General features: G+C 42.2%; 1 protein-coding gene across 1 annotated transcript in view; it reads right to left on the bottom strand.

Moving 5' to 3' along the window:
* Positions 1–331: 331 nt before the first annotated feature.
* MTOR (mechanistic target of rapamycin (serine/threonine kinase)) overlaps positions 332–13,568 on the bottom strand; it is a 58,861-nt gene continuing 45,624 nt past the window's right edge. The window contains exons 37-57 of the mRNA XM_009866486.1: positions 13,062–13,179; positions 12,082–12,288; positions 11,361–11,461; positions 11,005–11,101; positions 10,287–10,385; positions 9,978–10,100; positions 9,175–9,357; positions 8,385–8,519; positions 7,924–8,098; positions 7,558–7,693; positions 6,723–6,870; positions 5,917–6,039; positions 5,366–5,448; positions 4,554–4,626; positions 3,960–4,034; positions 3,322–3,457; positions 2,862–2,927; positions 2,615–2,695; positions 2,175–2,255; positions 1,414–1,519; positions 332–864 (exon numbers count right to left, since the gene is read on the bottom strand). Coding sequence (XP_009864788.1) covers positions 849–864; positions 1,414–1,519; positions 2,175–2,255; positions 2,615–2,695; positions 2,862–2,927; positions 3,322–3,457; positions 3,960–4,034; positions 4,554–4,626; positions 5,366–5,448; positions 5,917–6,039; positions 6,723–6,870; positions 7,558–7,693; positions 7,924–8,098; positions 8,385–8,519; positions 9,175–9,357; positions 9,978–10,100; positions 10,287–10,385; positions 11,005–11,101; positions 11,361–11,461; positions 12,082–12,288; positions 13,062–13,179 — 2,362 coding nt within the window. The 3' untranslated portion in view covers positions 332–848. The remainder of the gene's footprint in view (positions 865–1,413; positions 1,520–2,174; positions 2,256–2,614; positions 2,696–2,861; positions 2,928–3,321; positions 3,458–3,959; positions 4,035–4,553; positions 4,627–5,365; positions 5,449–5,916; positions 6,040–6,722; positions 6,871–7,557; positions 7,694–7,923; positions 8,099–8,384; positions 8,520–9,174; positions 9,358–9,977; positions 10,101–10,286; positions 10,386–11,004; positions 11,102–11,360; positions 11,462–12,081; positions 12,289–13,061; positions 13,180–13,568) is intronic.

The raw sequence follows: 13,568 nt of genomic DNA, 5'->3' as shown, positions 1-13,568 counted from the left end.
TATCTTCACCCTCTTGTTTAATAACCATTATTTTCTCTTTCAAGTTATGACCAGTTTTCCCCTAACTCTCCCTTCCACGCCAGCTCCTAACTTTTCCCCGGTTATTTCCCCGTTGCTGGTTTTTACTCCAGGCCCCGTGGGAAGCTCCCGGTGGTATTTCACGTGTACCCGGCCCCCAGTGCGCCACTGACCAACCCGCCCAGAGGCACCGGGCTTTGCTCCGCTCGAGGTCTTCAGTTCTCGGATCTGCTCTGATCTAGCCTGAAACAGGACTCCCGCACTAGTGTAATGAACGGATATACAGCTTCTGATTTTGGGTCGAGAGTTGAGCTTGAAAACAAGGTAACAGGATGAAACAAGGGTAAAATTCTTCTTCTCTTTTTCTTTCCAGTTATCCAGCTCACGCCCAAACCTAAATGAAACCTCCTGCACAAGCACATTGAGCTCACTGTAGCCACACCAACAGGACTGACCAGGGCAATAATTAATCTGCAAACGACTGAGTTACATTGCAAAGTAAGTCAAAACCCGTATATCGTTATTTTCAGTGGATCACCAGTTCCCCAAAGACCAAGTGGAACCATAGACACCTGTGGTACAATCAGTCTTCATTGTCCTGGAAATCCAAATCAAGTGTTGTGTTTCCGACAGCTTGTGTTTTCCCAACAGCAGCTATACATTGGCTTAAAACAACTTTTAATATACAATAACTCTTTTCATTTACATTTGAAAATATTTGACAAAGGCTGTATTTCAGTCCAACGTTTAGTTTTTGTGTTTGTAGAAGAGCATGTCTGGAGTGCAAAAGCCTCCAGAATAAAAGGCTGTGGATACTTTGGAATCTTCTGTTACCAGAAAGGACACCTAAAGAGAACAAAGATATTGTAGTAATGCTGACTTGCATGGAGTTTCACAAAGGCAACACTGAGAAGGACTGAGATTACATACTAACCAGGCCCCATTTAAGCACAGGAAAAGTTGACAGGTGATCCCCATGCTTCTTTCCAGCCAACTCATGTTTAAAAACGCTAAAAAGACCTATTTCCTCAAGCACAGTCCAAAGTTAGCAAACTCTCAAAACGACAGTAAATCCTCTTTGCTTACTTTACAACATACGGCTCTTCCCTGTAACTGAAACTTGTCACCACCACGTGCCTGGTTTCAAACGCTTAAAAAGTTGAGGCTGATTGCGGTTTAAATATTCTAAAATCCCTGACACTACTTAGAGCAACAACTTTCTTACTGAGGCCTATGGGATCGTTGTCACAGGTGTGCAAAATTCAGCAGAGCAGATACAACACGTGGTAAGGCTCCTACATAAAACTAATTACACGGGTGACATTTTCTGTAGTTGTTCTCTGCTCAGATTATTCTGAGAAGGATTTTGCAAGGTTAGCTGAATGACAAACTCACCATCCAATGTAGCACTGGCACAGATTCTCATGAGAAGTAGCTTGTTTAATGAGCAATTCTACTTGTGTGGGTACATCAAGAGTTTCATCGTGAGAGAAGTCTCGGCCTTTGAAATTAAAGGATGAAGAAAAAACATAAATGGAAGTCACAAATCGCATGACATAACTTGCTTCTGCGTGGCAAACTAAGGACTGCTAGGACTTTTAACTACCTTTCCCCTATGGTATATAAAATGAAAAATTTTCCAAATGTGGAGAACATTTAAAGGCATACAGAGCCCAGAACTCTGTTTTCTCTATCACTATGTTTTTTTTCCTTTTATCTTCTCCAAATACTGGATAAACCAACAATAGATAACTTTCTAGTAGCTGGAATCCTGGTCCTAACCCCTTCAAGTATGTTATATGGCAGGGAAGAGAGAGTTTCTTATGAACTTCAAGAGCATAAACTTTCACAACTGAACACTGCAAACCACGAAGACAGGACAGCAGAAATTCAATTTCCATTAACAAGCTAAGACATGTAAAATATAGTGCCTGCTTAGTTACAGACACCTCTGTACTTTTCAGAAAAGGCTCCTTTGTACCTAAATGCAGGCACCAGTACTTAAGTGTCAGACAAAGACAGGAAAACAGCCCCATGCACCCAGCCAGAATCCGTTGAATTCAAGGATTAACACAAAATACAAATACTAAAATTAGTGCTGATCCAGCTCATCAGACTTTATGTTTATCTTATATAAAACGTAAAGATGTGCTCACCAGTGAGCTTATCTCGAACCCTGTTGATGATTTGAATTGCCTTCTTATTTAGAGCTTCGGGCTTCACCAGACCATCTCCTACTAAGAGAGAGAAGTAGGAAAGAGAATTAGGACTTCCCCTGAAGAAGAAAAGCATTTGTACTGCTGTAAGGCCTGCCCTTCCCAAGTACGACAATCACCATCTCGCAAGCAAACCCAGCCACCAGTACATTTTCTGTCCCTCCTCTTTTGGAGTTGGACTAGATGATCTTCAGAGGTCCCTTCCAACCCCTAACATTCTGTGATTCTGTGAGTTAAGATCACAGGTTAATTATATTCCTCACTTATGCTGACAAGGAACTGTATCTGCCCCACCTCACATATTTGGATCTAGATCATGACGAAATTTTCTGGTATAAGAACAATTTTTGCATCAGTATAGAAACAACAATGAAACCTACTGAAGGAATGGATGGATTCAGGCACTGTGGTCCCCGTTTTCTTATGGGCTGTCTCACCCAACTCCACACCGTCCAACATTTCTATTGAAAGACACGAAAACATACAAGCATAAATGTGAAGCTGAAAAGCAGGTTAAAATAATAATATTTTCAGGACTGAAAATATTGACCCAGCCTTATGCACCGCTAAAAAAATCCAAACGATGTGCTCCAAATGCTCATGACATACACCATCTTTTCTACTCACCTACTGACTGACTAGCTGAGTAGGAGTCTGTTCTTGTTCGTGAGCGCTTATTGCCCTTTGTATTTGCTGCAAGAAAATAAAGAGTCAAAAAGTATGAACTGGAGTTTGTGTTTCGTAGCAAATTTGCCCACAAACAACATAGATTTGACTGCCTTTCTTTGGAATTTGTGTTACCTGATAATAGCTTTCACTCTTCTGATGACAACTAACGCAGACCCAACCCAAATAATTTTCCTCATAGCTTAGTTCTGTGTCTGTATTCAAGGGCAAAAGGGTTTGAACCACTGTGGTAATTCCACATTACAGTCCTTAACCCACGTGAGCACAGAAATAACACGTGCAAGCCAACAATTTCATCAGATCGTCTTCAAACAGACATTGGATTTCAGGTTTCTGGATGTCTCGTATGAAATCGGACTGATTGCTCTCTCACTGTCACAGTTTTATCAGAACCACTTACTGTCCATCAGCCGCCAGTTCAGTAACGGATCGTACACGAAGGCTTCGAGCACAGCCATGACGCTGTCCTTATGCTCCCGCAGGACTTCCATCACCGTGTGACAGGTGATTCTGTAATTGCCATCGAGGCCCGTCACCTTCCGAAGAGAAAGAAGCGAGTCACCCGTGCTGCTTCGCTCGCTCCGCAACTCAGCCCTGACATTCGGGGAGCGGGAAGCGGTTCGTGCTTTGGGCTGGAATTCACTGTGTTTTGCGCATGAGGAAAACAGGGCAGATGTTCATTACAAACTAAAAAGCTCTCTCCTGCTGTTCAGATGATCTTTGTGAAGTATCACAAGCCACTGGCTGTGTCTGGCTGATGCAAGCAGCCCTTTGAAATGAGGAAGCAAAGGAAGGCCTAAGAAATTGGAGGAATTTAGGGGGGTTTTGCATCAATGAAGAAGTTGCTTTCAACTGTAGTCTATCGTAGAGATCACACGGGATATTTTAACCTGCAGAAAATGCAGCTGAAATATTAACACCTTTGTTTGTTACAAGAGTGGAGATGTTTAGTCGCAACAGAAAATACAGGAAAAACTGTGAAATTGGTGCCCTTTTCCCTAGGAACAATCCTCTTCATATTAAAGAGAGGATGCTTACCTCCATCGCATTTGTCAGCATCCTTGTTAACCTAAATGGAATTTTCTCAGGGAACTTTTCTCTTGTCATTGCAACCTAAACACATGATGATAGAGAATTAGTAAATTTATAGCTAACTTACTACTTAAGTTAGTTAAGTATTGGAGGTTTTTTTCCTACAACCTTGAAGGCTGCATTCCAGGTAAGAAATAAAGTCCCAGCTTTATATTCCTCAGGTTTCCACAAATTGGGGGGAAAATCTAGATAATTAACTTGGTAACACAGAGGGAAAACTCCAGTGCCTGCTGAGTTGCTGGTGTCAAGTAACACAGACTGCCTAGCAGCAGCCTAAACTGCTCCAAGGAATTTTATGGAAAAGTGATGTTAGCATTTTGCTTGTTCCAGTGGTTAGCTAATCCCCAAGACATGCCTGAGATAAAATAGCTATTATTTTCATCTTGCTTGTAGGCAAAATGAAGGCTGAAAAGGAGCCAGAGGACTTGCCCAGGATCACACTGTCCCAAGGGCAGTTTGTCCTCGCTTACAGATAATTTCTGTTCCACCAGAAAACGTGAAATATTACAGAAAATCTAATGTCCAAACTCAAATATTTACCTCAAAACAGTCCCCAAAGTCAATATGCAGGATCTTTCCACTCAGTCTGTCTAGCATCAGATTGGACGGGTGTCTTTGAAGGAGCAGGAGAAAAACCAAAGTGACAGACCATTATAAAAACTTCAAGTAAATCACAGCCGCTCCAGTTTGATATTTATCTTCATGAACAAACCCAGCCAGTGACAGCTAGCTTGTCTGAGATCTTCAATCTCAGGATGAACAGAATAGCTTCCTGACAGTGCATCTATCATTATTTTTCTAATTACCTCTCAGGAGTTATAGATCTTCTTTCTCACCCTGGAAGATAAACAACCTATCGGACCAAAGCCATCAGTACATTTCTTGGATAGGAACATTTATTTTTCAGTTACGATAAATTCTTCTACTTGCTCTATGCTTTTGTATTTTTTCAGTATAGAAATTGCCATCTCACATGCATGAAGCACACACAAGCTCACAGACCGGTGGCAAGAATCAACAATATTTCTGTTTTATAGAATGGATAGAGCAAGATTTCCCATTTTGTGAGTGAAAGGAAAGGACAAAATGAGAACTTGTGGTCCTTAATGTACTTCTATGCGTATTCCTCTCAAAATGGAAGAAACTGTTACTTTTAATCAAGATACAACACAAACCCTAATCTCATGCCTGCAGTGCTGAAAACAATGGCAGCATAATTAGGTCCTGTATTACTACAACTCAGCAATAACCACAATGAAAGATGTTATCATAAGAACAGATCCAAGGAATTAACTGATAGCCCTACACAGTCTGTGCTTTTATTTAAAAGAAACCTTTACAATTTCACTTACCTGTCCCCAAGGCCCAAAATGTACCCAACCATTGACATCACGGCTAGTGAACGAGTGTAGTTTGTTCTTCTGTCAAACCACACCTACAAGTGGAGACAAAATAGAAAAAAAATCAGCGGGCATGTTGCATGTTTCAACTTCTGTTTTCATTTATACATAAACTACTTGTGTTCTGCAGAAAGCAAAACTGTGATATGCTTGGGTTTAATACACTCCATAGCGTAACGGGGTTCAGACACCCTGTGGCCTTGAATTAGGTGTCCAAGTCACTAACAGAATATTTTCTGAGGCTCCTGCTTTTCTCTCCCTGTTTACAGCACATGGAGCTAGTCCAAAGCTAGTCCTGGGCTTTGGTCTGCCCTCCGGCAGCCGTTGTGATCTGAGCCATGTAAGACCCCTTGTGCGGGGACACAGGGGTGTGAAAACACATTCTGCAGTGATCCATCTGGAGCTTATGATGAATAAAGACCATCTCTCACTTGTGCTGCCGAGAATGTAATTCCATGTTACGCTGCTTGCCACACACAAGCCATCGCACGGGCTGGACTCACCTCTGAGCTCGGACTTTTCAACCACAGCAGTTTGGCAAGGTCATCGCCAGCTGTGTTATTGACAGCGTGTTCAAATACTTCCACTTTCTGCATCAGAGTCAGGTGGTCATAATCTGGAGCCATCTGTAAATCAGAAGCGATACTCAGCAACTTAAAAAACCACCTCCAGTAATCTATAGTTGTACTACGAGAAACACAGTAACAACAAATAATTTCATATCAAGTTTATATTGAAATTACTTGTAGACTGACCAGTGTGGTCCCAAACACAGCGAGATAACCACTCTCCAGTGAATAATTCATTTTAAATGGGACAGCAAATGATTTAGCTTCCCCAAAGTATTCCGTAGCCATGTTGAAATAAAACACTGGGAAGGTAAATATGTTTCAAAAACATTATCCAAATAAGTCATCTGGGTTGGCACACACTTTCCTTTCTGGCAGGCAGTCCTAACTTTTCTAGTAACGTTCAGTTTCTCCAGGCTGTCTAATTTTGGCCCTGTTGCTTAGACACAAGCAGCACGGCACCTTGTGTAAGGCACATCACAGTCACACAAAATTCCAAATACATTTTAGTCACCAGATGGTAACAACTTGTGGCCACTGCTAAAGCAGGAAAGGAGAACCAAATAAACATATGGCCAATTTCACCTCTTGGTAGCATTTTATATCCTTTTTCTGATATTTTTGCATTTATTAGTGGTAAAAAAATAGGTAAAGGAAGAACAAGCTGCGCACCATTATTCCTCATTAAGACACTGGAGTCCTAAAAGAATGTACTAAAACCTGCCAGCTTTGCCCTTTACCCTCAGCATGATGCGATGTTCAATGTTGAGCAGGATCTTTTTCTTCTCTCGGTAGTCTCGGATGAGTGCGTGCAGCGTGTCACAGTGGGGGACCCAACCAATCAAGCCTGAATTCGTAGACAGGGGAATAACAGCGTATCTCTGGATGCTACAAGAGAAAAACAAAAATCAGACCTCAAGTTGTTGTATGTGGTGAATCATTACATTCCGAGATGCTTAGAACAACTACTAGTAAATCTGACTGTTATCCAAATTGTCTCTTCAGTAGTTGCCCTGGATTTCTTCTTTTCAAACAGACACGCAACGTCCATTTGGACAGACCACTGCCAGGAAATCTACAGATATTCTCAAAGCTTACGTGGTTTTCACTGAAAGTAGACTTTCAGAAGGTACACGCTAGGTCACTCACAACGATCTGCTTGCACATGGCATTTGATACGTTCAGGCTTGAAAGACGCTGAACAGAACTGCAGTCAGTGACTAGTTACCAAGCTATTTAGTGACTATAATAAGAGATCCTTGACAAAACAAACCTGTTCTCAGTCTCCTAAGGCAAGCTATCTTCAAACAGGCGTTGCCTCAAAGACAATAACTAATTATGAGTTGAGATTTCAATTAAATAAAACAAACAATCTCCTCAGGATACATTTCTTCCAATTTTTAATTCTATGAGAGTTTTTTTCTTTTTATTTCTTTTTCCTTTCAATGAACTTGGTTCCAAGATTTGCCATTTTCTCACAGACCAGCTGGTTGTGCCAAGAGTTACTTGGAAACTGCACCTACGCAGGGAGTCACCTGTGCAGAAGCACATTCACCGATTATCCACCACGCATACCTGAGGTTTTTACGAAGAGAAGTTGGGTCATTTGCCAGCAAAGTGTTGACCAACCCAAAAAGCTGCATCACTCTTTCATCTTGGCGAAGGTCTTCATGACCTTTCAGAAGGAATACAAACTCATGCCCATTGCTTCCTGTGAAAGAATACACCAAAGTTTACTCTTGCTGAACAAACAGAAAAGAGTAAATATACACGTGCATCTGAGAACCGGAAAGTGTGGCAGCTGGACTGATCCGACCCCTAAGAAATATCTCACTTGAAAGGAAGTGTTGGCGAAGTTTTACCTGGTAAACACACAGTTTGACCTAAAAGCAACGACTGTTTAAACCCCAGAATAGCTAAGTGAGAAGTGCTCTCTCTTACCCATCAGCGTTAACTTCCTGGGCCGCTGCTTGGAGGTGATGACCTGGAGCGAGGGTGCAATGGACTGAATGCGTATGATGGGCTGGTTGGGGTCATACGTTCCTGGCACCGCCAACTCCAGGTCCCGGCACATTAAGAGTTTTGGTGACACGTACTGCAGTTCCAAAGAAGTAAGCTGTCAAAAACAAAAGAAATATAAGCCCCCAGAATTTCAGTTAAATCTCGCTGAAGCATCTGAAGAGTTCCTGCTGCCGAGAGACCTGGAGCAGCTCAGTCAGTTGTCAAGACCTCAGATGCCTGCAGGAAGTGCTGCATAAACAACAAACTTGCAGCAATTCATATGTGGGTATTTCCAGAATACTGAATTGGAATGTTTTGAGTAACCAGAAAACAAGAAACAAGATTGGTATTGACAACTTGCACTGTAAGGCTCACAACAGAACTGGAACCTCTTCCTGCACCTGTGGCAGCTGCTTTGAGATCCGCCGGAACACGTGGTAATAGAGATCCCAAGCCTGAGTTAGGTCTTTGACGTTTCCTGATTTCATGTACTTCCTGCACCATTCCTGAGCTTCCATTAGATCTCTGCCATAGGCCTAGGGAGGAAGTGAAAAACAACAGGAAAAAATCAAACATTTCTACAGACTATAGTGGAACAGGTGAAGACCACTTAATACTTAAAAAATAAAATAAAATCACAGTCCATGTTCAAATTGCATTAGAAATACTTGCTCTTGCATTTTTATAACGTAGCAGAAGTAAAGATCCAGAAATTCCTGGATCCAAGATATGCAAACAGTTCATCAGACAACATTGCTCACATATCAGACGTCACGACAGGTGGCAACAGAAGGAATAGAATCACCCTTTAACAGTAGGCTCACAAGCTCAATTTAATTCTTTTTGCTGGCTTGAGAGGCCCATCTCTACTACCTGTGCCAGCAGTTACTGCGAAGCAAAGCAGACTGGAGTTAGAAGAATTAACTGCAGAGCAGTTGTGAGTTTTCTAGACCCTGTGAGAGTCCCAGCTGATATAAGACTCCAGGGCAATCTGTACCACCGTGGCCCCCCAGTACTGCAGTCAACCAGATAAAAGTCAATAATGAAGCCTGCAACCAACGTAATAAGCCCCAGGAGATTTACTCTTTGCGTTAGATTGCAAAGGTCCTTGTAACTCAGCTGGGGCAGGTGGTTGCTCTGCCTGGTTTTGAGGGCAGGCAGGAGTTCATGCTCTTGGCCATTTGCCGGTACCTGATTGAAGGACGTCTCTTTCAAAGTCTGAGGCCCACGCTCCATCATCGCGTGAAGGGGTTCCAGCACCTCAAACATCCCCTTCACGTTCCTTTCCCCAAAGTACAGACGAGATGCTTCTTCCAAGCCTTCATGCCACATCTCATGCCACAGGATGGCTACACGGATTAGCTCTTCACTCACCTGTTTTAGGCAAGGAAAAAAGATTAAATGCCTAAAGGAAAACTCTCTGGCTGTATACCGACTTACAAATGCAAAACTTTCCTCATAATCATTAAGAGATATTTGCTGCTGGAAGCTAGAGGGAGCCACAAGCACTCCCACAATGCTGTTATGGTTTATTCTGCAAGAAGCTGATCAGGCTTTTCTCATCTTATTTGCTGCCTTTGAAATTTCCTATATATTTGGGTAGCTTGGCCTGAAAGCATTACTTTTCATTTCTTCATAAAAATCCTTAGCAAATGAATTAAATTACTCTTCCCACACTCTGCTAGATAAGTTTTGTTTCCACTTTTCATTAAACAAAAACATCTCTTGATGGAACAATGATTCCTCATTTATTTTTTTCTCCAAATATATTCATAAGGAGACACAAGAACTCCTCGTTTGAACATTATGGTCCTTTTTAAAGTGAAGTATTCTCTTGAAATTATACAAATACTGTAACTTCTACAAACTGCAAAAATATCCCAAATTAATTGCACTTGAACAAAATTAACAATGAATAGTCATTTTGTGTTATTAGACCTGTGGTACAACCACTCCTGAAAGACAATACGCTTCACAGCACACCGAGTACTCACCATCATTGCTTGCTGCACCAGAGTGTTACTGTGCTCACACATGTTCTTCAAGATTTTATTTGCAGCATTGTGGCGAGCAGTGGTCGTAGATTTGGAGGCCACAGTCAAAGGATAGATCAAAGCCTGCATGTAACATTAACCAACAGACTCTTAGAGCCACACAGAGGAGCTACATAAACTGAAAGATTCGCAAAGCACTAACGCACAGCAGCCTGTGACTTCCAGCGCAGGCATGGATGAAATAGAACACAGAAAATGCTTTAAGTGGCTACCAGTCTGTGGAAACTCATCCTCTAAGGAAAAGCTTACCTGGGGATGGTACCGTCCAATATCTGTGAGGAGCTGATGAATGAGACGTCCTACTAATGGTCGAGGGGTATCAATTCTTGCAATAAGCTGAGGGATAACCTAGTAGCAAGGGTAAGCAAAAAAAAAAAAAATCCCTGTTATCTTGTGTGTTCAGTTCACAAACTGTTCTGCCTTCTGCTAGAGACCTCACAGCCTCCAAAGGAGGCAGAGGCCCACCACTCGTTTTTGAGATGGTCAGAGAATAACACAAAGTTCCAAACAGTGTCATAAACGCAGAAGATCACAAACGTTCTGTGCAAAACTGTTACAGGATCCTCTTATGGAAAGACTAAGGTGTGTCTTGAAGTGTAATGCTCAAATAAGAAATAAAGCCTTACTTATTTGTTTATTTACAAGTGTCATTCTACACAGTAATCCTGAAATAAACTGTCTGAGTTACATCAGAGCAGCCACGTTTTATACTTGATCACCACTGAATGCATGTCATCTTCAATTTTAAAATTGTCATTCTCATTCATATGCACTAATCTGCAGGTAAATACAGAGATGCATGCAAGAATGCTTCTCACATCTCTTAAATCGGTTACAAATTGTACTGCACACTGCTCTCACCACTCCCCTACAGAGGACCGTTTAGTAAAGGATCATCGTGAATATCATGCAACAAATGCCCAAGCTCCCCCAGAACAGATCTGTCCTAGCCCTTTGTGTTCCTTACCTGCAGCCAAGTGTCTATTTGGATTGCCTTGACTCCTTCTACCAAAGCCTCATTCACATCAGGCCAGTGACCATAGTCAAACCACAGAGTAAGGACTCTGAAAAAGAGAAATACATTAGTTAGGAATGACACAGAAAAAGCCTATTCCAGTCAAACACCTTCAGATGCATTCACATGTGTCCCTTCCTCCCAGAATCTGTAGATAGTAGGATAAGAGCTAATCCACCTCACATACATTTCCTTGGACTAAAGCATTCACTTAGTTTAACCATAACAAAAAAAAGCAGAAATCAGATCTACCTAACCTTAATCCCCTTATCAGCTGGATTTCATTTCCTATGTGCTTTAGTACGTACCTTAGGGTGTCTTGTAGGTTGTTTCCTCGAGACAGGGATATGGATCGGAAAAAACCCTGGACAGCAGGGACTGTGTACATCAAGAGGGTCTTGGATAAATCCTTTTGGAATGAAAATCGCTGCATTAGTTCTACACAAGCACATCAGTCCACATGAAAGCTAAACTCAGCAAGGGGAAAGAGGAAGGAATATGTGGAAACATTGACCTAAACATTACAGTTGACTTCTGCTCTACTCCTCATAGGATGCAGTGCTCATGGAATACGAGTTTTGCTTGACTACACATAGGTCTTTCAGCCTGACAGGGAACATGCTTTGAAGCATTTTTATACTTTAGTTTTTCAGCAAACTATGAACAGTCAAAGCAGCCTCAAAACTACAACCCTGCTAAAACTGGTAAGTAAAAGAGCTTCTTCCTAGTCTTTCACAAAGAGCTGAAGCAGCAGAACTTGTTAATGCACAGTGTCACCTGTGACAGCTATCCATGTCTTCGCTTTAGTTCACAGCTAACTTACTATCATCTGCATTAATTTAGAATTCTTCCTTCAAGACTGAGTTAACCTGAACTCCCTCACTTTTGCTGCAAGCTATGGGCACAGACATACCCACAGTACAGCTTCCACGAGCCGGGTACGCGCAGTACCTTGCTCCCCGCCCTAGCACTTCCCTGTCTCTAACCAGTAAGTACCAGTATCTCCAGAGAAGCAGGGCAGAAGGGTACCTCAGTGACTTTCTTCTGCACTGGAGATGGGATGGGGCTGTTCTCTGCGCTCTCTGCATCACTCTCACTATTGCTGCCCTCGGTGTTAGCGCTGGTGATGCTGGCTCCGCTGGCATGACGTAGTTTCTTCTTCTCATCTCTGGCCTGGTTTTGATGTTTGTAGTGAAGCACCGCTTCAAAGTTCATCACTGCCCAGGCATGCCAGGCCTGCCAACACGACAGAACCAAAGTCAGAAGGAAAAGACGAATCCTTTCTGCAACCTGTACTTTCTAATTACTAGAGATAATAATCCAACCTTTCTGAGTTTGTGGAAAACAGTAGTAAATAATAATCTGCAGACAACACAATGCTTTGCTTTCTCTGATCACTTGTAGTTTTAACTGTCTTACTATCTTCAATAACATCATGGCGAGTTCTTGGCCAGGAGCTCCCCTGTTGCATATAGAGGAAAAGGAGCTCTGTAGCAAAAACTAAATCACATCTCCTTCACATACACATTAATTTTTCAAAGCTCTAAATTAAGATTAATACATTAGGACTAGGGGAGCTGTAACAGGAAGAAATAAAGGCGATGGTTGCCCCAGAGAAGATCTGACACCAAATATTAATTGAAATTTCAAAACCCTGAAATCAAAGGCTCTTTGGAGAATTAGCAAGAAGGCTACTCCCCTAGTTCCAACTGTACTGAGTGAGAGAACAAGTTATTTTTTTTCCATTTAGATTATCCCTTCTCCTTCACTGTTAACTGACAGGAGAGAAAGTCTCCAAAGCAGGAATAGAAACTGAACGGTGATCTAGTTTTGGCAGCCAGGTAAAACGCTAAACAAGAATCTCACAGTTGCCTTGGGCCGCTTTCTCTGCTACTTGCAGTACCAAGGCAGGCGATCTTCCTGTGAACCCCTTTCTTTCCTGTAGTATGGGATGTGATCAAATTTACTGATGTCTCTGCAACAGTGCCTGGAACCTTTTCCTTACTGACCTTGTACCAGTTGCGATCATGCTCCGTTGCGGCACTGTAGTACTGCAAGACCTTGGGGATGGTACTCTCATTGATGCCTTGCAGGTTCAGCTGCCACTCGCCCAACTTCAGGAAGCACCTGGTTAAGCAAAGGCATTATTCACTCAGAACCTAGAATGAAAATGAAGCCTGCTGGATTAAAGGGCAGACTTCTTATCCAAAGTCTGAAAGACATTTCCCATGGTGGACCCACTCAGCAAGCCTCTTCTGCAGGCTGGGAGTGTATGTGTTAATACGTAAGGTTCAAAGCACCTACATCCTGCTTGTAAGCATGGAATTAACCACTTAATGGTTTAATATTTAGGGGGAAAGGTGAGGGTCAAACTTAGCTCCTCATTTGTACCAGCTATAAAATAATTGATGCTACTGTTAGCCACTTCTTACAAAAGACTTCACCAGTACTGACACACAGAGGGAGCACACGTGCTGGCTAGCTGTACTTATCACCGTACCAACTCGCCGCCTGGA

This window comes from Apaloderma vittatum, unplaced genomic scaffold, assembly GCF_000703405.1.
Source record: "Apaloderma vittatum isolate BGI_N311 unplaced genomic scaffold, ASM70340v1 scaffold44123, whole genome shotgun sequence".
NCBI classification, from domain to species: Eukaryota; Metazoa; Chordata; class Aves; order Trogoniformes; family Trogonidae; genus Apaloderma; species Apaloderma vittatum.
This window is presented reverse-complemented; position numbering and strand designations above follow the sequence as displayed.